Source organism: Giraffa tippelskirchi, chromosome 11 (genome assembly GCF_054371585.1).
Source record: "Giraffa tippelskirchi isolate mGirTip1 chromosome 11, T2T-mGirTip1v1.2.pri, whole genome shotgun sequence".
Classification (NCBI taxonomy): Eukaryota; Metazoa; Chordata; class Mammalia; order Artiodactyla; family Giraffidae; genus Giraffa; species Giraffa tippelskirchi.
The window spans coordinates 133,175,447-133,198,732 of record NC_137285.1 but is presented as its reverse complement, the minus strand read 5'-3'; the positions used below and the strand labels follow the sequence as shown (position 1 = coordinate 133,198,732).

The following is a 23,286-nucleotide window of genomic DNA, read 5'->3' as shown; positions in this document are numbered from 1 at the left end:
GTGTTCACGTCCCAGGGTCCAGACGGAGATGGGGTAGGGACGCGAGGGGAGCGCGGGCGGAGGCGGGGCAGCAGGCCACGCTGCACAGGAGTTAGCAAGAAAGGGACGCGCGCAGCTACAGAAACTTGCTCCATCCATGAGCTGTGAGTCCTGCGCCCAGCTGAAGTGTGTGGGAGGCGCGAACCCCAGCTCAGCGGCCTTCACTCCACCCCTCAAGTTCGCGGCCACAAGGCGGGCCGCGCTGATTCCCGGAGCGCTCCGAGCCTTAGAGATGTCGCGAGCGCCAGCCCCAGAGCTCAGGCGCGGGGGGCCCAGCGCCGGGGAGAGCCGCCGGGACACACCGGCGGGGCCGAAAACAAGTGTATTCATATTCAAACAAACGGACCAATTGCACCAGGCGGGGAGAGGGAGCATCCAATCGGCTGGCGCGAGGCCCCGGCGCTGCTTTGCATAAAGCAATATTTTGTGTGGGAGCGATCCGTGCATTTGCATGTTGCGGAGTGATTAGTGGGTTTGAAAAGCGAACCGTGGCTCGGCCTCATTTCCCGCTCTGGTTCAGGCGCAGGAGGAAGTGTTTTGCTGGAGAATGATGACAGAGGTCAGGCTTCGCTAATGGGCCAGTGAGGAGCGGTGGAGGCGAGGCCGGGCGCCCGGCACACACACATTAACACACTTGAGCCATCACCAATCAGCATAGGTGTGCTGGCTGCAGCCACTTCCCTCACCCACACTCTTTATCTCTCACTCTCCAGCCGCTGACAGCCCATTTTATTGTCAATCTCTGTCTCCTTCTCAGGGATCTGAGAATTGCTCTCACACACCAAACCAGCAGCGTCCGTGGAGAAAACTCTCGCCAGCAACTCCTTTAAAACACCGTCATTTCAAACCGTTGTGGTCTTTAAGCAACGACAACAGGAAAAAAAAAAAAAATCAAAACTCTTGACAGGAGCTTTGACCAGAGAGGATGCCTCAGAAAGGTGAGTCCGCATCTTTCTTCTCGCTTCATTTTTATTGCAATATTCAGGCAGGTCTCCCCATTGCCCCCCCTTCCTTCCTCCCTCTCTCCCGTCCCCTCCCCCACTGCTACGCCGGGAGAGTTGGACCGGAGAAGTTTCCACGCAGGAGCCCAAACTTTCTACTTCCAGCGAAAGCCGGCGTCAGAGCGACCGCCGGCGAGCCGGAGCCGCTCATGGCTCGGGGCGGCCGGCCCGCTCAACCACAGCGCCAGCGCCAGCGCCAGCGCGGGTTGATCTCGCAGGAAGAACCAAGGCTCCGGGCGCCGCAGCCGCCGCGGCTCCCGGCCACAGCGTTGCCAAATGCTCCCGGCCGGCCGGAGAGGACGAAGAGGCTCTGCGGTGCCACAGGCCCGGGAACGGCTGCAGCGATCGGCCGCCGCCGGCCGCTTTGTCCAGTCGCGGGCCCAGCGAGCGCGCAGAGAGCCGCGCGCCGAGGGAGCGCCGAGGGAGTCGGCTCGCTTCGCCGCCGCCCGCCAGCCCTCCGGCTTTGTGCGGCGTTCTCCCGGGCTCCGAGGAATCCGCGGGCACCCGAGCGCTCAGGGCCACCGCGTCTGCCGCCAGCCTGAGCAGTCAGTCAGCACTGCAGCCCCACGCCGGAGGCGGAGAGAAAGAACGAGGGAGCGGGAGCCGGGAAGGAAGCTGCCAGGCCCAGGCGGTGGAACGCGCGCTCCGAGGGAGCTCGGAGCCGAGCGGGAGGATTGTCAGCTTCCATCAAGCCCCCAGGCTCTGGCCCCCAACTTGGGCGCAGAGCTCGGAACTTGAAAACTCTCTGCGCCCTGGGTTTCCCTCAACCTTCGCCCTCACCCTGCGAAAGCTGGGGTTCTCCCTGTCCTCGGGCCCCAGCGCTCGGTGGGTATTTTTCCTTGTCTTCTTCTGACAAAGCTGCACCCGGTGTTGCTATTTCAACAAGTTTCGAGGTGGAAAGGTAGTTTGTGTTTTTTTTAATCCAAAGCTCCTGATTTTTTCCTTTGTGAGGCCTTTAGAAAAATCAATATGAAAGCAGTGGCTTTCCGTTGGTCTGATCACATCCTTTCCCTGCTAATTAGTCTGAGTAATTCGAGAGCTTTTCGATTCTAAGACCCCAGGAAAAAAAGTGTCTTTTCAAAGTTCATAAAGTTGTTGCCTCTTTCCTTGTGCAGATTTTCTCAGTCTCCCTGCACCATAATAGCCCTGAATTTTAGCAAGTGTAATTGGGGGGAAATGGAGTTGAATTTCAAGTGGAAATGCTTTCTTTTTCGAGTGCTAAAACTCGGCCTTCCAGTCATGAGTGATTTCTAGAAAGTTTAAAAACAAAGTGAACGGTGGTTTCTCTCTCTCTTTTTTTTTTTTCTCATTTTATCCAAAGCTCCCTAAGCCATACTGGACGTTTTACTCCAACTTGGAAACATTTGAGGAGGGGGTGGGAGCAGAAAATGAAAAGCAAAGAGCTTGAAAGCCTGGCGAGTTTACGGAAGAGAAATAATAGTTGTTGCCGTTGACATTACATTTTTTTTTATAGCTGGTGACCTTTGCAAACATCATCTGAAGGCAATTTGATTAGTTGTTATCTTATTTGGCCCTAGAGAGTGAAACTTTGTCATCTTAATTGGTAATTACTCTTTGGCTGGGGACCGGGAGTGCCAAAAGTGAGCTCTCCCCTTCACCTCAGCTAAGAAGTTTGGAGATGGTTTTGAGAATGAAGTAATTAAAGCAACAGCAGTAAAAGCTGAGGCTTGGATCTGGGATAGGGAGGCAGTGGCCCAGTGGCCTAGTGGACCAAGGCAAGGCGACTCCGAGGGGTTTGGAGACTCCTTCCTTTCCAAAATGGGTCTCTGATCCGGCTAGGGCTATAGGAAGCCCTGGATTAAGCTGGGGGCTGAAGCTGTGGCTGAGGTGCGGGGAGTCTAGTCTCCGAGGGAGACTGCTTCCGGGTGTCGGATGCCTGGCTTCCCCGGTTGCTTTTGCACTGTGTTAACGATTACTTAAGTAATGAGATAGCTTCTTAGTTGAGAGGAGGGTGGGAAAGGAGCAAAACCAGGATTTGAAATGCTTCCACCTTCTCAGCTGCTTGGAAAATTAATCGGTTAGGCCTCTCTGAAATCAGCTAGTGATTTTTAAAAAATGGCTCTAAGAATGGACCGACCTGGATGGGGGCATTCGGTTGTGGTTAAGTATAGGTATAGGTTACAGTAGGAAGTTTTACCCTTCTAGGGGAATTTCAGTCCCCCTTCTCCCCACCAGCTACTATTTGCAGTTTCAGAATCCGACTTGGTGTGTGGGGGGAGCTGGGCATTCTGCGCAAAGTTGGGTTTTTCTGCCTCTCCTGGACTTGACTTGGTCTCAGGGACCGAGAGATAGGAGAGAGGCTTTGGGAAACTGCTTTGGGAAGCTGGGGGAAAGTCCTCTAAGTTTATTTTTATGGATTTCAGCTGCCTCCCAGCTAGTTAATAAATTAGACCATGAATGGCCTTGAAGAAAAAAAAAAGTGCTTAGAATTCTTTACTTGCAGGCAGGCAAAATTAATAATCATAATAGGCAAAACTGAAAAAAAAGAATGAATATTTTAATTTTTTTAAGCAGGGAAAGTGATGCTGTGACTATTTAATTATTTTACTTTTTTTTTGGCAAACCTTTTGAATGGGTTCTTTATTGTAACTCTCTCTTCCCAATTGAGCTCCCCACGGTGCCGTTGTATCTTTTTACAGCCCCTAACAACTCACACCAGTAACACAATTACCTCCAGATATTTATAACAAGAAATTACTTTTCTATTTTCTCCCCCACCCAGAACCTTCTTCTTAAGAGAAGACAGGGAGGGGTGGTGGTGGAGGAGGTGTTAACCTTGGGGGACTAGCACTGGGTCAGGACTTACAAAGCAAGAAGTGTCCCTCTGTTCCCTTTATGAGTTGGCAAGTTGTTGGTACCTTTGGTTGGAAGCTGTGTTGCTAGTTAGGGAGATTCGGTTTTGCTCTTTGGGTTTGGGGAGAGCTGGAGAATAGAAGCCATTGTTCCCTCTCTGTAGGCTTTGTCGACCACGCTCACCCCCTCCTGTTTGTACTTTTTAAAGCAGTGAGGCGAGGTAGACAGCGTGTGTCACAGTACAGTAAAAGGGGGGAAGATCTAAACACCAAAAGAGAAGTTAATCACAATAAGTGAGGTTTGGGGGGGGAAAAGTTGGGCTTGCCACTTTCAAAGTCCCAGAAAGAATGGGAAGTGAATGGCGATCAAGCCGACTGGGAAGCTTTGAGGGGGAGAGTGAAGGATAAAGAGGTAACCAAAGACTTGGGTTGAGGGGGGGTTGGGGCAACTGGGGTAGTGAAATTCTTGAAAGGAGTAATGGTTCTGACATCCTCCCAAGCAGCCCCAGCCTGCACCCTCAAGCACTCTGAAGTTCCAGGGTCCCCTGTGCTTCACCTCTAAACTTCAGGTATAAGCCCCCCTTCCCCCAGCTCTTGGCTTCTTCTCCTAACCCTGCTGTTTCTCTTGTTTTCCCCTTTTCTTCCCCTGGTTCTTGGTATTTTTGCAAAATGGGGCCCTAACTTGTCAGGCTCTGCAAATTGCCCAAAGCCGGGTCAAAGCAGCCACTATCAAAACGTGGAGACCTTTGCAGGACAGGCGGCTGGAAATGTGGGTGTAGCTCTGGGATTTAGTTTTATGGCAGTTTGAGCCCAAGATGGCTTTTTTTTTTCTTTTCTTTTCTTTCTGCGAGTGTGGATCAGAGAGTCCATGATCTATGCTTTTGAGTCATAGTTTGATATACCTATCTCTCCTGTTTTGTCTTAGGGGGAAGACTTTAACTAGGGGCGCGCAGATGTGTGAGACCTTTTATTGTGAGAGTGGACAGACATCCCAGATTTCAGGCAAGTTCCACGCTGGCTGCTTTGGGTTCCCCAACCTGAAAGAGTCAGAATGCTGCTTCTTCATTGTTGTTCAGTTGGAAGAAAAAATTCAAAATCAAGTCATGGATTCTTCCGACTAAAGGGTTAACTACTAAGAGATATGGGGGAAACAGACTGGGAATACTGGAGTATTTGTAATGCAAAAGGTAGAATTTTGCACTAACGGGAGGGCAGAGCTGATCTGCCCAAACTGATTGATCCGATAGCCCCAAACTGATGGGAGTGGATTATTTCCTTAAAGAAGAGGCTTTCTCCTGTCCTGCTTCCAGGACACCCTCTGTAGGGAGGTAGGCCTACCTGGTGCCGGCTCAGAATTAATGCCTATATTCTTGCTAACAGAGCCCTATATTCGAGCCCCGTGGGATACCGCGGCCCCCAGCCAGCGCCAGCATGCAGAACAGTAAGTGCCTCTGGTCTTTTTGGACTTCGGGCGGGGGGAGGCGCAGACCAGCACGCGGGTCGGGGGAGGGCTCGGAGGCTCTCGGTGTCCGCGCTGGCCAGGCGGGGGGCCGCGAGGGAAGAGGCCCGGACCCGAGGCAGCTGCTCCAAGAGGGGAGGGCGTTTGCTCTGTTCTCCCTCGTGGAAGAACAGGGGCTGGGCCCTTGAGAACAGCCTGCAAGAGTTTGCGAAGCTGCGGTAGAGAAACCCCATCCCCCCAAATCCTGTAACTCACACCCCCTCCCCGCCCCTGCCCGGGCTCTGACCCCAGAGAAGGGGGCTGGGCTGAGCAGGGCGGGGCGGGGCGGAGGCCTCACGCCTTCGTAGCTCGAGAAGGAGGCCCCTTGGGCTTAGTCAAGACTGAAGGTCTCCACCGTCTGGGGTGGGTGGGGGGCTCCTCTCCCCCAGTCACCCTAAGAGCAGCTCCTCCCATCGCCACCCTGGCGAGGGGCCTGGAAGGCCAGGGGAGTGGGGCGCCCAGGCGTGCGGTAGGGTGGAGTTGGTACTGGAACCGGGGGGCTGTTACAGGGCACAGACCGGCGAGAGCAGGTTTACTGGGTCTGGGAGGAGAGTGGGGATCGAGCCCTGGAGTTGGAGCAGCCCTGCCCTGGTAGCTGCTGTGTGGGTCCTAGTCATTCCAGGCCCTCTGTGCCTTTGGTTCCCTGGCTCTTGCATCTCCGATCCTCCCTCTGCCTAGACCCCTTGGGCCCCCATTCCACCTTCCTGCTCAGTACGTGGGTGCTGCTTTGTGGCAGGACGAATCTGAGACCGGGCCTGAGAGCCAGGAGCCCCGTGAAACTAGGCCCCGTAGAGGTGCAGAGCCCGGAGGCGGTTTAAGGGCTCTGCTGTATGGAGGGCCTGAAAGCCTAAATCTTCTAGAAACCTTCCCTTGCCGAACTGCAGACTGAGAGGGGTCCCTAGCCCCTGATCCATCTGTCCTGCAGCCGCTAGCTGTCCCCTGGCGCTTCAGCGGCTGGTGGGCGTGAAGCGCAGGAGAGGGCGCAAAGGGGGCGCCGAGCTGGAAGGTGGATGAGTTGTACAGAACGTGCCAGGCCCCGGGACTTGGCCCGGTAGGAACCCTCCTTGGCGAGCCTCGGGCTTCTGGCCACTCTTCCTGGCTGCTGGGTCCTCCCCTCTCCAGCACAAGGGCCCCAGCCGCAGGCTTTCGGGCAGGCCGGCCCCGGGCGCGCGGCGCTGAGCATTTGCCGCTGCGGCCTGGCTGGCGGGCCCCGAGGGGCGCGGGGTCGCGGGCCGGCCTGCAGGGCTTTGTGCCGCTTGCTCCCGGGTGTGCGCGAGACGCAGAGCATCCAAATTGACACCATATGTTTTCCTATTAGATGCTTCGCGGTCGAATTCTAGGCGCATAATCATCGCCACTGGGCGAGAGCGCCAGCCGTCCCTAGGGAAGGGACACAATGATTGAGGCTTAACCTCTGAAGGGGAACTTAGAGCGGGGCTTCCTCGCTGCCATTTCGATGCTGGCAGAGGCGACCTGGCCCTGGGCGAGCACCCGCCGGCCGTTGCCGCGGAGGTGGCGGGCAGGTTATTATTTTTTTGCCGGTGGGGGGAGAAGGAGGGAAGTCTAGGATTAGGCGGCTTCATACGCCTTGGCATTCCCGGATTGGGAATTGCCCAGGCTGCGCGTGAAGTTTGGAAGGTCTTTCTCGATCTTTCTCTGGGAGTGCCTATCTTTTTCCTGGAAGGCGTCCTTTGCCCAAAGGGGAGGCTCCTGTAAGCTGGAGCAGTAGAAGGTATTTCGAGGCAAAGGAAGGCAATAAAGGGAATTTAGGAGAAACCAGAAGCGGGGTCTAGGCCTGGCTCTGTTGGAGAAGCGGTGTCCCCGCGATGTCCCTGCTCGAGCCCGGCCCGGCGGAGCCTAGATACCCCAAACGCCTGTCACTTCTCATCGAGTTGAGGCTGCAGCACGCCCCCTCAGTCAGGCGCCCTCCCCCCACTCTGCCCCATGCCTTCGGCTACCCTGAAAACGCGGCTCCCCTCGAAGGGGAAACGAGTGCAGTTCAATCTCGTCTGAGTGATCTACAAATAGGGACGGAAAGGGTCGTTTTATCACGGTCCCGTTTGTCGTGACGATGCAATTTCCCGGAGCGGAGCTCTGTCACAAAGTGACAAGGCTGCCACAAGCGCCCCGACTGATCTTTTCAATTAGCCTTCCATGCATGATCCGGAGCGACTTCCGCCTATTTCCAGAAATTAAGCTCAAACTTGACGTGCAGCTAGTTTTATTTTAAAGACAAATGTCAGAGAGGCTCATCATATTTTCCCCCCTCTTCTATATTTGGAGCTTATTTATTGCTAAGAAGCTCAGGCTCCTGGAGTCAATTTATCAGAGGCTCCAAGGAGAAGAGAGGAGAGGAGAAGAGAGCTGAGCAGGGAGCCACATCTTCTCCTGGAAGGGCTGCTCTCTAGAGTCGGGGCTGCAGGTTGGAGATTTTTAAGGAAGTGGAAATTGGCATTTGGCTTTATTTGTGTGCCTGTGGTTTCTGGGGAGGGGGGCTACAGAGGTGCTAACTCCCTATCCCTATTCTCAGTTTAGACAATAGGGTGAAGTTGTGAGATAACCAGATAAAGGAGGGAAGGTGACACTGTGGTGTGGTCTTTTCCTTTTCTTTTCACTTTTTGATTTTTGCTCCTATCTGTCCTGGGCTGTGAGGAGGGCCGAATTTAGCATCGGCAGTAAAAGAGGAGCTGTAGCTGGTGCAGACAGACTCCCAGACCTCTGCCCCACTGTGGCAGCCAGACTACTTTGTGGTTGGAGCCGATCTGAGGGGCTTGAGGAAGCCTGCATGGGAGGTGCTGAACCCAGGTTGCGGTTCACTAGCCACAGATTTGCTGTTCTGGTTCTTCTTTACTCAATTCCCTTTTCTTCTCCTATTTTTTTTTCTTTTTTAAATCCTGGTGCTTCACCAGAGTTTGGAGTATGACAACAAATGTTTCTGGACTCTAGCATCTGAGGGAGCCCTGAAGAGCTGTAGGGTTTGCCATCACAGTTCTAACAATGCAGGGAGCTTGAAGATGCAGTGGGGGTTCTGTAGGACTCGTGGTTTTTCGTTACACTCAGAGGGGATCTCTGGGAGGATATTTCTGAGCTGATTGTTTGCACCTTGTGGGTTCAAAGACTGGCTGGGGTGTTTCTGGAGGGCAGCGGCAGGCTGGGGGTTCTGCTGGAGTGAAAGCAGTAAGTAGTAGTGAGGTGCGTGTGTTCTTACGTGTGTCTGCACCGTGCTTCTGTTCTGCAGTCTGGTGGGCAGGAGCTCCGCTGTGTTTGGGCTGGGCTGCCCGATGCCTGGAATGGCTTCGAGGTCCTGTTGTCATTTTTCATCGATAGCAGGGGCCTGATCACTGAGGTTGGCCAGGGCTGGCAGGGAGCTGAGGATGCATTGTGGTTGTCTTTTCTTCCTCCCCTTCTTCCTTCCTCCTTTTCATCCTTCTTCCTCCTCCACCTCCTCCTTCCCCCTCTTCTCTTTCTTGCCTCTTCTTCCCCTCCTCTCTGCTCTGCTCTCCTCTCCCTTTCTTCAGGTCACAGCGGAGTGAATCAGCTCGGTGGTGTCTTTGTCAACGGGCGGCCACTGCCGGACTCCACCCGGCAGAAGATCGTAGAGCTAGCTCACAGCGGGGCCCGGCCGTGCGACATTTCCCGAATTCTGCAGGTGATCCTCCGGCGCCGCCCCATTCGCCGCCCCCGCGGCCCTCCACTCTCAAGGCCCTCTCTTCATTTCTTACTGTAAACGCTGCTAATTACGGACCCCCACCCTCACCCCCCATTCCAGCCCCCACCCTACTCCCCTGCCTTCTGCTTTCCCCTTTCCTTCCACCATCCTTCCCCATCTCTTTCAACCTGAGTCAGTCACATAAGAGAATTCATCTGCTTAAGAAAAAAACTGGGTGTGAATTAAAAACAAACAAAAAAACCTTTCTCTTTTCATTTGTTAAAAACGTTCTTTGTGGTAACAGTTTATGAGCTGTAATAAAATAAGTTATATAAATCTGCATAATTTCATCCCCTTCTCCCTCACCCCATGCTTACCTCTCAGGGTTTGAGATATTTGTTTGATTTCTTCATATTCATGAAGAATATATATTGATTTTAAAAGACAAATGCTGTTTACCTCCCTCCCTAGCTCACATTTACTCAATTGGGCATATTTTTAAAGGAAAAATGACTAAAGATTCAGTTTATTTTTCCCCTTCACCCATTAAAACATAACACCACTTTAAGCAAGATCAGCACAAAACAATCTGACTTCGTTTTGATGCATCTTCTGGCAGTGTTTATTTACAAAAACAGTTTTAAAAACTTTTAAGTTAGGTTTTTTTTTTTAGTTCAAACTGTTTGAAAGTATCATCCTATTTGTAGTTTTTAGGGCTACAAATGTAATTTTAAGAAAAAACCTCTCTACAGTAAGTTCTCGTACCATTGAAGGTATATTTTTGTGTTATAGACCCATGCAGATGCAAAAGTCCAAGTGCTGGACAATCAAAACGTAAGCTTGTCATTGTTTAATGCATACTTAAACAATTTTATTTTTGTCTTGAAATTATTAATAATGTGGTTTTCTGTCCACTTCCCCTATGCAGGTGTCCAACGGATGTGTGAGTAAAATTCTGGGCAGGTATTACGAGACTGGCTCCATCAGACCCAGGGCAATCGGTGGTAGTAAACCGAGAGTAGCGACTCCAGAAGTTGTAAGCAAAATAGCCCAGTATAAGCGGGAGTGCCCGTCCATCTTTGCTTGGGAAATCCGAGACAGATTACTGTCCGAGGGGGTCTGTACCAACGATAACATACCAAGTGTAAGTTCACTGAGAACATTCCCTCTCCCTGCCCTAAGCTCCATGCTCTTCCCTCTTCACCATCACTTTCTTTACGTCCCTCTGCTCTCCTTCCTGCCAGTGTCTTTCTCTTTCTCTCCTCCCTGCTCCACGTTTGTCACCTCTGTACCTGGGGGTCTTGAGAGGAGCACCTTGACCTTTTTATTGACCTTCTGGAAATGGGAGTCAAGTGTGGGAGGGTTAGTCACCTCATTTGCATGCGGCAAGGTAGAGAGTGGAGGCACCTGGAGAAAGTCACTGGTATCTGGAAGGAAAATGAAAATGAAAACCAGATTCAAGCAAGCTTCCTCCATGTCTCGCTGTTTGAACCTTCTTTCAGGAATCAAACATGCATTTCTGTCCTAATATAAAAAAACAAATAACAGTGAAAGAAATCTCTAAGCCAAGCCTTAATATTGGAGAGGGGGAAATCTTTAACAACAGCAATAATAAAAAAGCAGCCATGTGAGTTAGGTCACCAAAGACACTGAGCAACAGTGAAGGACCCCTCCCTAGTCTTTCAACTCTCTACCCAACTCAGTTTCCATGCCCAGAGTGATAGCTGGCATTCTTTCCACGATGTCTCTGCAAGTCCACCCACTGTCCTAGGATGGCTGCGGATTTTTTTAAAAAATGTATTAGGGGTCATTCTTTAAAGGGGGCATGCTGAGATGGAGACTTAAGATAGGGCAACTGTGTCTTCAGGAGACTCTGCCATTTGGTTTGATCTTGATTTGATTTGCAGGTGTCATCAATAAACAGAGTTCTTCGCAACCTGGCTAGCGAAAAGCAACAGATGGGCGCAGACGGCATGTATGATAAACTAAGGATGTTGAACGGGCAGACCGGAAGCTGGGGTACTCGCCCGGGTTGGTATCCGGGAACATCAGTGCCAGGGCAACCTACGCAAGGTAAAAACCCAAACACCCATCCTCAAACTCTCCATATATGCAGCCCTTGCATATCCTCTTCTCCTCCAACCTTTTCCCTCTCTGGACTTTTGTGCTTGGAGAACGTAGCGGGAGTAACTCTTCAAGAGCTTGGGACAGATTGACTTGCGCTGTATCTAGGTGGTATTTGTTGAACTGTCTGGTTGGCCTGGAAATTCAAGGGTTGTGTAGTCAGAAGTAGCATGAATGTGGCTGGGGAGAGTATGTGTGTGTGTGCACTCTCGAGTATGTTGTTATGGGCAGGTGTAGGTGTGTGCCTATATGAGCTAGCTCTGTGGTGCCCTATTCAAATGTGCCATTAAAATGCATGGAGAGCCCCCTTGCTGTAGAAGTGTGACAAGTTAACACACTGACAGACTGCAAGGTAAACATAATTGTATCATCTTGCTTTTTGCTATAATTGACAAATTATGTGATTATGAGTAGGGTGTATAAGAGAGGGTGAGCACTGAGATGCAGGGCCAAGTTGAGGATGGGGCATTGGAAATGTTGATTTCCCAACTAAAACAACCCTACCCTCTAGGTTCGGACCCTCTCCACTCCTCTGGGCCCCTAGTTCTCATTCTTTGTGGGTGGCGACTGTGTAATAAGATAGGTGGGGTGAGGCTTCTGTGAGCCAGACTTTGTTGTGCCGGGAGCTACCCTGGAGCTGAGAGGAAAGATAGGATCTGGACCCTTGCAGGCTCTGTGAGAAGGGATGGAAGAAGAGGAGCAGACGGGGGTGGGGTCGGGTCGGTTGGCTCTCCCCGCCCCTCCCCTCCACACACCGGAGGTAGCTTGGTCAAGAAGAGGAAACAGTTTACTCCGAAGATTAATCGGTATTTGTTGTCCTCGTGACAAGGAGATAATATGAGGGATAATGGGACGTGGAATCTCACTCCCCGGAGCATGAGGAAGCCTGGGGGCTCCCGGCCAGGGGAGGCGGTGAGGGGGACGCAGACGGGGCTGCCCTCGCCTCCGTCCGCTCTCAACCCAATCTGGGTGCCCCGCGCCTCCACGGAGCCGGGCGAGGGAAGGGAAAATCGGTAACAGTATGCGAAATATCTGGTACAAAGGATGCTTCTGTCACTCGCAAGAATTTGTTATGGGAACAATCCTGTCGCTCTGTAATTGCTCATTAGAGAACGTTTTGTTTCTCATTAAGGCGACATGAATAAGCGTCTAGTTGAAGGAGACAGCTGTAGAAATGTTCCACAAGAGACCTCTGGACACGATTCGGCACCAATTGCCAATTAGACATGTCAGTTTTAAGAGGAGAAAACAATATAGGACGGACACTGGGAAGATAGGGAGCAAAGCGCTGGCTCGGTGTTTCCCAGCGCGGCCGCCCGGCCGAGGCCTCCCGATGCGCAGGACTCCGGCTCCCCTGGGCGACGCGCCCTCCCGCCCGGATCGGGCCGAACCTCGGCCTCCCGGGGTGCGGCGGGCTGCCCCCCGAGGGGGCGCTGCCTCCCCGCTGGCCCCCTCTGGCCTCTGGTGAGGACGAGGGAGTGACCGCCATACCCTCACCTGACCTTTGAAACTGTAGGGTTCCCACGTGGGCACACCGGACACACCCAAGGGACGCACTCCCACTGCTCACCCCCAGCACCACCGCCCCCCCACCCCAAGCTGAGGCCCGGGTGACCCCACCCTGCCGCCTCTTCCGCCAGAGAAATCTCCGAGAGGGCACGGGACACGGTGATCAGGCCTGGGAGGGCTGAGCCCTGGGCGCGAGGGCTCCTGTTTGCTGGGGCGGGAGGTGGCGCTCGTTCAGGAGCTTTGAACTTTCTTTCAGGCACCCAGTTGCTAGAGCATTCTGGCTCACCAACTGCCGGTTCTCCGTCTGCCCCCCCCCCCGGGCCCCGGCCCCCCCCCTAAAAAAAACCCCACAGCTGCGCCTGGTCCCTGCTGCGTGGGGAGGGTGGTCGCGCCAGCCGAGTGCCCAGTGCTCGGGTGCGGGGCCCACAGGGCGCCCGTGGCCACGGCTGACTTGCCGGGAATCCTTGGCTCTTTGGGCGCTAAGAAGGCCCCCCTCCCTTCTTCGCCCCCTTTCTCGGCCCAGGAAGCCGGTTTGGGGTTTTAAAAGAGTCCATGATTCCGAAAGCATAAGGAGAGGTTAGGTCTCAGAGGGAGACAAATATGGTTTCCATCTGATCAACGCCATGCGGCGGTGAATAAAATTGTACCGATGTGGGCTGACAACCACATGAGACAACTCTATCCTTCCCCCAATTCTCCAGCGATTTGGTGGTTTTAGGGATCACGGAGACACTTTTTCTTATCTCTTCCCTCCTCCCGCCATCCCCCCCCCCCCGCCCCGTAATACCCAAGCCCTCTATAGGATTTAGTCAGTCTCTTTTTTCAACAGATGCTTCAATGTTTTGATCCGCGCTCCAGAGCTGAAAAGGTGCCGCAACCGGGTTGCTATCTTTTCTTGCTTGTTTTCCGCCTCACTGATTAAGACACTAAGAAACTAAGGAATGATTTTATTTCCCAGCCTCTTTTTTTCCCCTTCTTCTTCTTCTCTCTCTCTCTCCCTTCTCCTTCTTCCAGGAAACAAATCCTATCCCGAGCGTCAGATGGTCCTGGGGCTGGGAGAATGGGAGGCGCTTTCACTCGCCTTCTCGCGGATTAGGCTGGAAGGTGGACTGTGCCCATTGAAGGCCCCTTCTTTGCGCTCAGAGGGGGCGCCTTTTAAAGAAGATATCTTAATTGTCTACCACTTAGGTTTATCTTGGGGGGAATCCGAGATCCAACTTCTAGTTTTATTTTGCTAAAAAGCTTTAAGAGTAGAAAGTAAATCCACTGAAGAAAAAAAAAAAGGAGGGGCACCCAGTTTAAGAGTGACCTCTCCCGCACCGCCTGGCTGCGGATAGTTGCTAAAGTACTAAACTTGCAGCGGTGCACACTGGCTCTGTAGGGTCTTGGAGGGATCCTCCAGCCACGACTTTCTCCTGACCCGACTCTGTCTCCACTGCTGTTTGTTTCTCCCCAAAGAGGTTTAAAATCAAGTGCTCCTCATCCTCCCTTAAATGATTCCCTTTAAAAGTCACTTCTTAAGTCGGCGGCGCTGCGCCTGCGTTCCAGTGAATAAGTGTGTGGGGGTGTATGTGTGTGTGTGGTTGGGGAGGGGGGCCGCGGGCAGGGTGGGGGGAGAGGAAGAAAGGAAGAAGGAGAACGTGAGCACATGTCCATGTTTTAAAATTAGGAAAGCATCAATGAAGCAAAGGCGAGCAGAGAATGCTATCCATGGGGGTCTTCCGAGGCACACCCGGGTAGCTTTGTTTAATTGGAGAGATCGAATGTGCCAGAAAAAAGGACTGGGGTGGGGCCTCCTGGAAGGCGTCTGAGTTTCCACCACCCCTGCAAGATGGGATTGTGTTCGGTCCCTTCCCTACGTGTTGGAGGATCGCAGGTTTTTGTTTGTGCTTTCCAAAAGCAGTAACTGATGGGCCTTACTAGTTGGCCCCCCAAAGTCTATTTCTCAAGTCTTCCTCATCGACTGAATCCGAAAATAAAAGGGGCTCGGCATTTTGCTCCCTGAAAAACACGTTGAAGAGTCACCATGAAACTTGGGGCAGTAAATTAGCGCGGATGGTGGTGCAGGCACACGTGAGTGAGCGGCTCTCGGGACTTGGCTTAAGGAGCCCTCCCCAAGCCCCACCTTTCTGGTGTAGCGCAAGACAACCCGAAGTAGCCCATTTACTAAGTCTCTGTCTCTCTCTTTTCTCTCTCATTCTCTCCCCTTGTCCGCTGACCCTCTTGCCTCTTTTCCTCTCAGCACTCTTTTTCTGTCCTCCTTGCACCTTTCTGGCCTCTTCCTCTCTGGAGCCTCTTTCTGTCCCCACCTTTCTCTACCCCCTCCCCTCTCATCCTCCCTCAACCGGACCTCTGTTCTCTGCCCTCCTGTCTCCTTCCCCGCTGGTCTTCATCGCTCTGCCTCTCCTCCCCACCGTCCTCATCCACCGTCCCTGCTCCCCCCCAACCCCCTGCCCCGGCCCCCCATCCACCCTCCAGTCCCCAGCCAAGCGCCCTAAATAGCATTGAGGCGCCCGCTCTTCGGACAGTGATTAATGATAGCAGAGCAGAGGGGTTAACACACTTCACTGAAAAGTCTGTTGACTGGGCTTCTTGTAACACAATGTGGCCCGCTGCACGCCTCAAGAGAATCCTTTTGTTGTCCGCGCTCATTGTGGCCTCAAAATTCTGCCCACGAAAGTTTGCCAACGCTCCTGCCCCAGGAGTTTAATAGTTTCCCTTACTCGCGGGGCATTGTGCTGTGCTGAAAAGCAGCCCTTCGCTATTCAAGTGTTGGTGGTCATCTCAATAGATCTCCAAGGGCCCATATGGTGGCCAGTGCTGATGAATCCGCCTGTTTAAATGGGGGAGAAAGTTGGGGTTTTAAAACATTTCAAAGTTCCTGAAAAGATCCCACTAGATCCTGTCACAATTCCCTGAACTCTTTGAAGGCACTGCCTATTGTCTCCCAGTTATAAATGATATTCCTGGCCAAGTCGATTCCCACCAAGGCGCCCCAGAGGCTCCTCCCCCCAGGGCCAAGTCGCTAGGATGGGGAGGGGGGCAGCCCTGTTTGATATCCCCTGGGGGCCTTAGGACCCAAGACCAAGGACCCAGGAGGCAGTGGTCCTGGAGGCCTAGCAAGAACTGAATCCTTTCCTTCAGACAGGCTGTGACCTCTGCAGCAAGGTGCAAAAGGAGACAGCTTGCCCAAGTGCACATCTTGCCCTCCAAGCAGCAAAGGAAAACAATAAAACTTTCCCCTGTTTAATGATAGAAATTACATTAAAAGTGGTGGAAATGCCCTAATTAAAAATGTACCACTTAAATGATATGCCAAGGATTCAGCTGCAGCATAGCATATTTAGCTAGTTAGTGAACTCTCTACTATTTCTTTTTTAAAATTACACGTTAAAAATTTAAAAGAAATCTTACTTTTCTCTGGTGCAACACATTACAAAGAATGGACAGTCCTTTTATCTAAATATAAAATTCCATTTTCAGCAATTATAGCCTGTTCTTGGTGATGATATAATTACAGCTGTGCTCGTAATAGGTGTCAAGGCAAAGCGCACTCATACAATAGTTGAATAAAACTGCAGAACAATGCGAGCACTTCTAAATTCACAACCTTTAAAATGAAATTGACTGTGCAGAATTCAAATAAAAACTAGATAAATATTTTTTTTTAAGATTACAAGCTTGGTTTGGTTTCTTAATAGCATTTTCTACAAACCTATCAACATCTAATTGATTAGATAGGAATTACTGATTATAGATCAGCTGAAATCTTGAACATCACTCTTCTATTTTCCCAACACAGCCATAGGTAAATAAATTCTGTGAGGAGAGGGAGCTGGGTGAAGCATTTGGAGGGTCAAGGTTAGTTATGAAAGATCATTTTAATTGGAAACTTCACCACTTGTTTTGTCATTCACAGAAATGCCATTCTATAAGTATCTACATTGCACAGTCTCATCATAATAAAAATAGAAAACGGTGGTCAGCTAACGTGTGTCACTAATGTCTTTTGAAGGCTGACAGTTACCTTGGGAATGTTTTGGTGAGACTGTGAGAATAGACAGCTCTTGAAGTTTATGGCTATAAGAGGCCCCTTTTGGAGACTCCAAGTTATTCCAAATTTCTCTTACTGTCCTGTTCTTTTTGTTCCAGATGGCTGCCAGCAGCAGGAAGGAGGGGGAGAGAATACCAACTCCATCAGTTCCAATGGAGAAGATTCAGATGAGGCCCAAATGCGACTTCAGCTGAAGCGGAAGCTACAAAGAAATAGAACATCCTTTACCCAAGAGCAAATTGAGGCCCTGGAGAAAGGTGATGGAGTTTTTCAAAGTAGAGAAGCAGTAAATCAAAGTAAATGCCACATCTTCAGTACAAAGAGCTAAATTTAGCCAGGGCCCTTGCACAGAGGCCTGAAAAGGTTTCCTTTTTCTTTTCTTTTTTTTTCTGGGCATCTCTTTTAGTGTATGTGTTTTCTTTCTTCTTTTCATGTACCTGTAATTCAAAGATGAAAAATCTGACTTCTCATAAAGAAAGAATGATGATTTGGCTAATTCAGGCCACAGAAGAGACCTTGAATGAATGTCATTAAACAAAAAAATAGAACATGGTTCTGATGGGATAGTTCTTCCAAGTATAGTCAATGCTAATAGTAGTAGCATTTTAAAAGGAATTGGTTGAAGGTGATAGAAGTCGGGAGGTGGAAATCAGCTTGATCCAGGCTTTGGTTGACACATTTTATATAGTTCTGGTGCAACATAGAAAATGCAACTTACTCTTTCAGAGTTTGAAAGAACCCATTATCCAGATGTGTTTGCCCGAGAAAGACTAGCGGCCAAAATAGATCTACCTGAAGCGAGAATACAGGTACCCGGGGACTGTGTGTTCATGCTTTGTGACTCATACCACTTGCCTTTTTTAGAGACCCAGGTGCTTCTAAGGAATGTCATTTGTTTGTGTAAATAGAAACAGATTTAGTTTGCTAAATGCTTTGCAGTCACTTGGGGACTGGGGGAGGAGGACAGTGGACCTGTCAGGGATGGGGTGGAGCAGGCACAGGGCTCACCTGTTCTGTCTGATTTCCAGGTATGGTTTTCTAATCGAAGGGCCAAATGGAGAAGAGAAGAAAAGCTGAGGAATCAGAGACGACAAGCCAGCAACACACCTAGTCATATTCCCATCAGCAGTAGTTTCAGCACCAGTGTCTACCAACCAATCCCACAACCCACCACGCCTGGTAATTGGAAATATTAATTCTACTGGTCAATGTGTTTCAGCCTGTTTGCCCTTGGCTCTGACTCTCACCACGACTGTTGTGTCCCTCTCCCTGCAGTTTCCTCCTTCACCTCTGGCTCCATGTTGGGCCGAACAGACACAGCCCTCACAAACACATACAGTGCTCTGCCGCCCATGCCCAGTTTCACCATGGCGAATAATCTGCCTATGCAAGTAAGTGAGGCTGGTGGTTGCCCACTTAACGGGTCCCTGGGAGAGGAGGTTAGGAGTGGGTTGGGGCATGCAGACTTTATTGGCCCTGTGTTTACCCTTGGGAGACTTTCTCAGTACAGTGATTGGCTTGACCAGTGAAGTCTGAGATGAAAGCTGTCAATCCAGTCTTTTAGTTGATTGATTAACGGATTGATCCATGCCTTTAATAAAGTAAAAACTTGATTTTCAGTCCAGTTAATCTGCTTTTTGCTCATTGGGAATGTCAACTTGATGATGTTGGATGAGAATGGGGTATACTTTAGGGACAAGTGTGAAACTTGGACCAGAAAATGAAAATAATGCTGGCAAATTATTAGCTAGTAAGGGGTTAATATGGGTAAAACAGGTTTATATTCAGGTGTTAGTATAAATAAATTTATAGTCTTTATGTGTATTTTGGATGTTATTTAAGATGTTTGTGATAACTAGTGAGGAAGAAAAAAAGGATCAGAATTGGGATTCATATCTGTATAGTGTAATTTACTTAACATAGAGGAAAAGATAGTTTTCTTTCTCTATCTTAGAATAGAAAGAATAGAAGGTATTTGCTAGAAATATCATGTATCTTTGCTGTGAATGATGTGATGAGTTTCTGGCATTACTAGCTGCCTGGAAAGGTTGATGCTATTCACTTGGTATAACAACCTGCCTCTACTCAATTCCATTCCAAATATATATTGGCCCCTACATGTGCTAGGTCCTGAACTAGGCTAATCCTATTTTATGATGGAAGTTCTATAAGGTAGGTAGGGTGTACTGGAACCTTGAAGCCAGAGGGTTTCTTGATGGGGAAGAATACTGGCCTTCTGGTGGGCCTTCTGCCATGACTTCTTCAGGACTCTTGTTCTGTTTGTACAGCAATTAGAGATGCTGGGTAGTAAGAGACTGGCCAGCATGAGCCCCTGATAGAAACAGATTTGGGGGTACACAGATAGTTTATTCTCCACTAGACATCTTTGGCTGAATTTCTAACCCAAATCACACTAAAATAAATGTTTCATGGTCTTTAGACTAATATAGGAACAGCTAGATAAGCAGCTTCAGAGGCATTATTCACATGTCTATTTTTATTGCATCTGGATATTATTGACCATAGAGCAGTTAATGTAAATTAAGGGATTAACAGCCCATTAGTTGGGGTGGCTACAACTGCCTTGGAATTTTCTAGAAGTCAAGGTTGCCTGGAGGAAGTGATTTCAGGATAGAAACAAATGCAAGCTGAAATTCTGGCAAGGCCCCGAGGGCCTGCTTGCCTCTTTGAACTCAATGTTAGCAGTCATCCTCTGACTTTAATAAGGCCACTGACTGTCTTGTTCAGTTTTATAAATTGTAGCAATATCTAGGTTTCTGTGAAGATAAAAACTGTGTATATGAGAAAACAGAAACAATTAAATAGATGCTGTTATTCTGTTAAAGTTGTGTCAACATATAGGCCCGTGTGGGTCGATTTATTTCAGATGCTGATTTTTTAAAATTATGCAACTTACAATGTCATTCAAACCATATATATATTCATAAAACAAAATTAAAGTATCAACAATTCTACTATTCAGAGAAAATTGCTCTTTGAGTTTTGGAGTTGGGTGACGGGTGTCCGTCTTTTCATCAGTTTATCCCGTTGACCAAAATCGTCAACCATTTTATAAGGAGCAGGTGTCCTTCTCTGACCTCCTCTAATGTATCACTGCCTCTGAGGATGTGGATCTTGGAATGTTAAACATTCCTATAGTTTGCAGATTAGAGCAGTACTGTCATCTCCCTTGCTTCTGACATTATGCTTCTACTAATTCATCCCAAGTTTGCTGCCCCATCACAGCCCTGTGAGAGCTCTTGAGGGGCTTTGTCCCAGCCTTGTATATTTATTTAGTTAGGATAAAGGTTTATCTTTTTACTACCATGATTCTAAATATTTAGAGGGTAGCAGCACAGTTTTGTGGATTAAACCCAGTCTTGGGTTTGGGGTCTGTAAGAAAGTCATAGCAAATTTTCGTGACGGGGCTAGGTATTTTCTGACACTTCTGACTACTTTAACCCGAGATCATTACTGATCTGCCTTTTCAAGAATCTTTAAATCCGTGAGTCCCATCATGAGAGGCTTCCAAGGTCCCTAAACCAAACTTTATACACAGTTCCTCCCACTGTTTTCTGCCTCAAAGCTTGAAATACAGGGTTTAAGGGGTGGGGGTGTCATTGGATTCCCAAATATTAATAGAGTGAATTTGTGGGAGAGGGGTAATGTATTTATGGAAGTCTTTGTGTTAAAACTTCTCTAAAGGTGCCAGCGGAGGTCCAAGATGAAAATGGACAAAAATTCTATTCATTTTATGGATGGTGCCAACCATCTAGCTGGACAATAGTCTGAATTTTGGGTACTTTAAAAAGTTTGGTATGTAAGGTCCAAGATGAAAATGGACAAAAATTCTATTCATTTTATGGACAACCATCTAGCTGGACAATAGTCTGAATTTTGGGTACTTTAAAAAGTTTGGTATGTAGGCAACTTTCCTCTAGCAGTGGACAGTGGAAGGACCTGTTGAAGGCCCAGTCTTAGTCTTCCCACATAGAACTCCAGTGCTTTACTTGTGGGTGTCTTCAGACTTACTGGCAGAGTCCTGGGGAGGAGGGAGCCTGGGGATGTGGCTGTGCCCTGTGTCTCTCGGTAACCACAGGTTTGCCTTTCTCCTCCCAGCCCCCAGTCCCTAGCCAGACCTCCTCGTACTCCTGCATGCTGCCCACCAGCCCTTCGGTGAACGGGCGGAGTTATGATACCTACACCCCTCCACATATGCAGACACACATGAACAGCCAGCCAATGGGTACCTCGGGCGCCACTTCCACAGGTGAGCTGCTACTCTCCGCAGGCTGCACAGAGGTGGCCTTTGCAGCTTCTTTTGCCAGGTCATCTCCCTTCATTCGTAGTTTACCTGGAAAGAATCTGCCGGCCTTGTGTGATGGTGTGTTTTACTCTCTGTTGCTCGCTTCTCTGGGGAAAACTAATTAAAAAGGGGAATTCAGTCAAACTAGTTAGTAACTTAATGCCATACTGACAAAAAAAGTTGTTTTTCCTGAATTTGGTTGCAGAAGTTGCATATGAAGGCAAGACCTGAAAATGTAACTTTCAGAAGGAAAAATTATTGTATTAGCCAAACTCAACAGTGAAGGCCATCCCCCCACCTCCCCCAAGCTTACTGGAAAGACTTCTCAGGTCCTTCCTAATTCTTCTATGCCTTTCATTGGAACTGAAGACGTACTACTTTGGTTTTCCAGGATGGTTTTGTTGCTAAAGTTCCAAACATACAGACAAGTGCAAAGTGAAAGTGTTAGTTGCTCAGTCGTGTCCGACTCTTTGCGACCCCATGGACTGTAGCCCAGCGCTCCTCTGTCCATGGAAGTCTCCAGGCAAGCGTACTGGAGTGGGTAGCCATTCTCTTCCCTAGGGGATCTTCCCAACTCAGGGATCAAACCCCAGTTTCCTGCATTGCAGGTGGATTCTTTATTGTCTGAGCTGCCAGGGAAGCCTGGAGTCGGTTTTTTTGAGGGGAGGGATTGGAATTCAGTAGGTGCATGCAAACATGTTTTCTGGTTTCTGAAGGTGCTACTTTTGTTTATAAGACTTGAAAGTTTTTTTTTTTTTTTTAATATAGTTGAAATGTTAGAAAGTACTAGAGATTTTGTTTAAACTTATGAATTCATCCTCCATGCCTGTCTCTCGAAGGGAATCTCTACATGGCTATTTCTTTCATCCGCTTCTAGGACTCATTTCCCCTGGTGTGTCAGTTCCAGTTCAAGTTCCTGGAAGTGAACCTGATATGTCTCAATATTGGCCAAGATTACAGTAAAAAAAAAAAAAAAATCAAAAAAACAAAAAGAAAGAATATATTGTGTTAATGCAGTCAGTGACTATGTGGACACAGCAGTTGGGCGTTCAGGAAGGAAAGAAAAATGGCTGTTAGAAGCACTTCAGTTCTGCAGTTGTGTCCTGTGTTGTACCACTGGGGAATGGACTTGAAAACGAGGACCTTTGTATACAGAAGGCACGATGTCAGTTGGAACAAATCTTCATTTTGGTATCCAAACTTTTATTCATTTTGGTGTATTATTTGTAAATGGGCATTTGTATGTTACAATGAAAAAAGAACAACGCAGACTGGATGGATGTTTGATCTCTGTTGATTGTGAAGTTGTTTTTAAAAAAAAAAAAGGAAATCATGATCAACAAGTTTTGCCACGAATTTAAGAGTTTTATCAAGATATATGGAATACTTCTACCCATCTGTTCATAGTTTATGGACTGATGTTCCACGTTTGTATCATTCCTTTGCATATAATTAAACCTGGAACAACATGCACTAGATTTATGTAAGAAATATCTGTTGGTTTTCCAAAGGTTGTTAACAGATGAAGTTTATGTGCAAAAAAAAGGGTAAGATATAAATTCAAGGAAGAAACAAGTTGATAGCTGAAAGGTAGAATGTGTCTTTGATATAATCCAATTTGTTTTATGTCAAAATGTAAGTATTTGTCTTCCCTAGAAATCCTCAGAATGATTTCTATAATAAAGTTAATTTCATTTATATTTGACAAGAATACTCTATAGATGTTTTATACACATTTTCATGCAATCATAAGTTTCTTTTTTGGCCAGCAAAAGTTAATTGTTCTTAGATATAGTTGTATTACTGTTCACAGTCCAATCATTTTGTGCATCTAGAATTCATTCCTAATCAATTAAAAGTGCTTGCAAGAGTTTTAAACTTAAGTGTTTTGAAGTTGTTCACAACTACATATCAAAATTAATCATTGTTGATTGTAAAAACCATGCCAAAGCCTTTGTATTTCCTTTATTAATACTATTTTCTTTTTAACCTTATAGTGTGGTGTTACAAATTTTGTTTCCATGTTAGATTAACATTCTAAACCAATGGTTACTTTCATACATACTGTTTTAAATCCTGAGGATCCTTAAGAGGAGATAATTTTTACAGGTATCAAATAGCAATTGTGTTAGGGAAAAAAACTCCACTGGAAACTGTGTGTAGATCTGTGCCCATTTATACCCACAGTACACATACAAAATGGTATATGAACCATTTCCCAGTTATCTGTTCAATTCAAAAGCTCAAAGTCGAGAAATAATTTAAAAATGCAACAAGCTATTAGCTAGGAATT

At 48.5% G+C, this 23,286-nt stretch overlaps 1 protein-coding gene across 9 annotated transcripts; it reads left to right on the top strand.

Moving 5' to 3' along the window:
* Positions 1–488: 488 nt before the first annotated feature.
* Positions 489–22,979, top strand: PAX6 (paired box 6). Of its 9 annotated transcripts, XM_081545216.1 has the most exons (13): positions 489–697; positions 797–977; positions 4,779–4,855; positions 5,234–5,294; positions 8,870–9,000; positions 9,929–10,144; positions 10,908–11,073; positions 16,786–16,944; positions 17,414–17,496; positions 17,716–17,866; positions 17,963–18,078; positions 20,807–20,957; positions 21,871–22,979. In XM_081545216.1, exons 4-13 carry the CDS (start codon positions 5,285–5,287, stop codon positions 21,954–21,956), a joined length of 1,269 nt encoding a protein of 422 aa, XP_081401342.1. In that variant the 5' UTR covers positions 489–697; positions 797–977; positions 4,779–4,855; positions 5,234–5,284; the 3' UTR covers positions 21,957–22,979. The 9 variants fall into 9 exon arrangements, with proteins under 9 accessions (XP_081401342.1, XP_081401343.1, XP_081401346.1 ...); XM_081545217.1 differs by lacking the exons at positions 489–697; positions 797–977 and adding an exon at positions 1,175–1,865; XM_081545220.1 differs by lacking the exons at positions 489–697; positions 797–977; positions 4,779–4,855 and adding an exon at positions 9,793–9,834 and having other exon boundaries at positions 5,285–5,294; positions 9,929–9,943.
* The last annotated feature ends 307 nt before the right edge of the window (positions 22,980–23,286 follow it).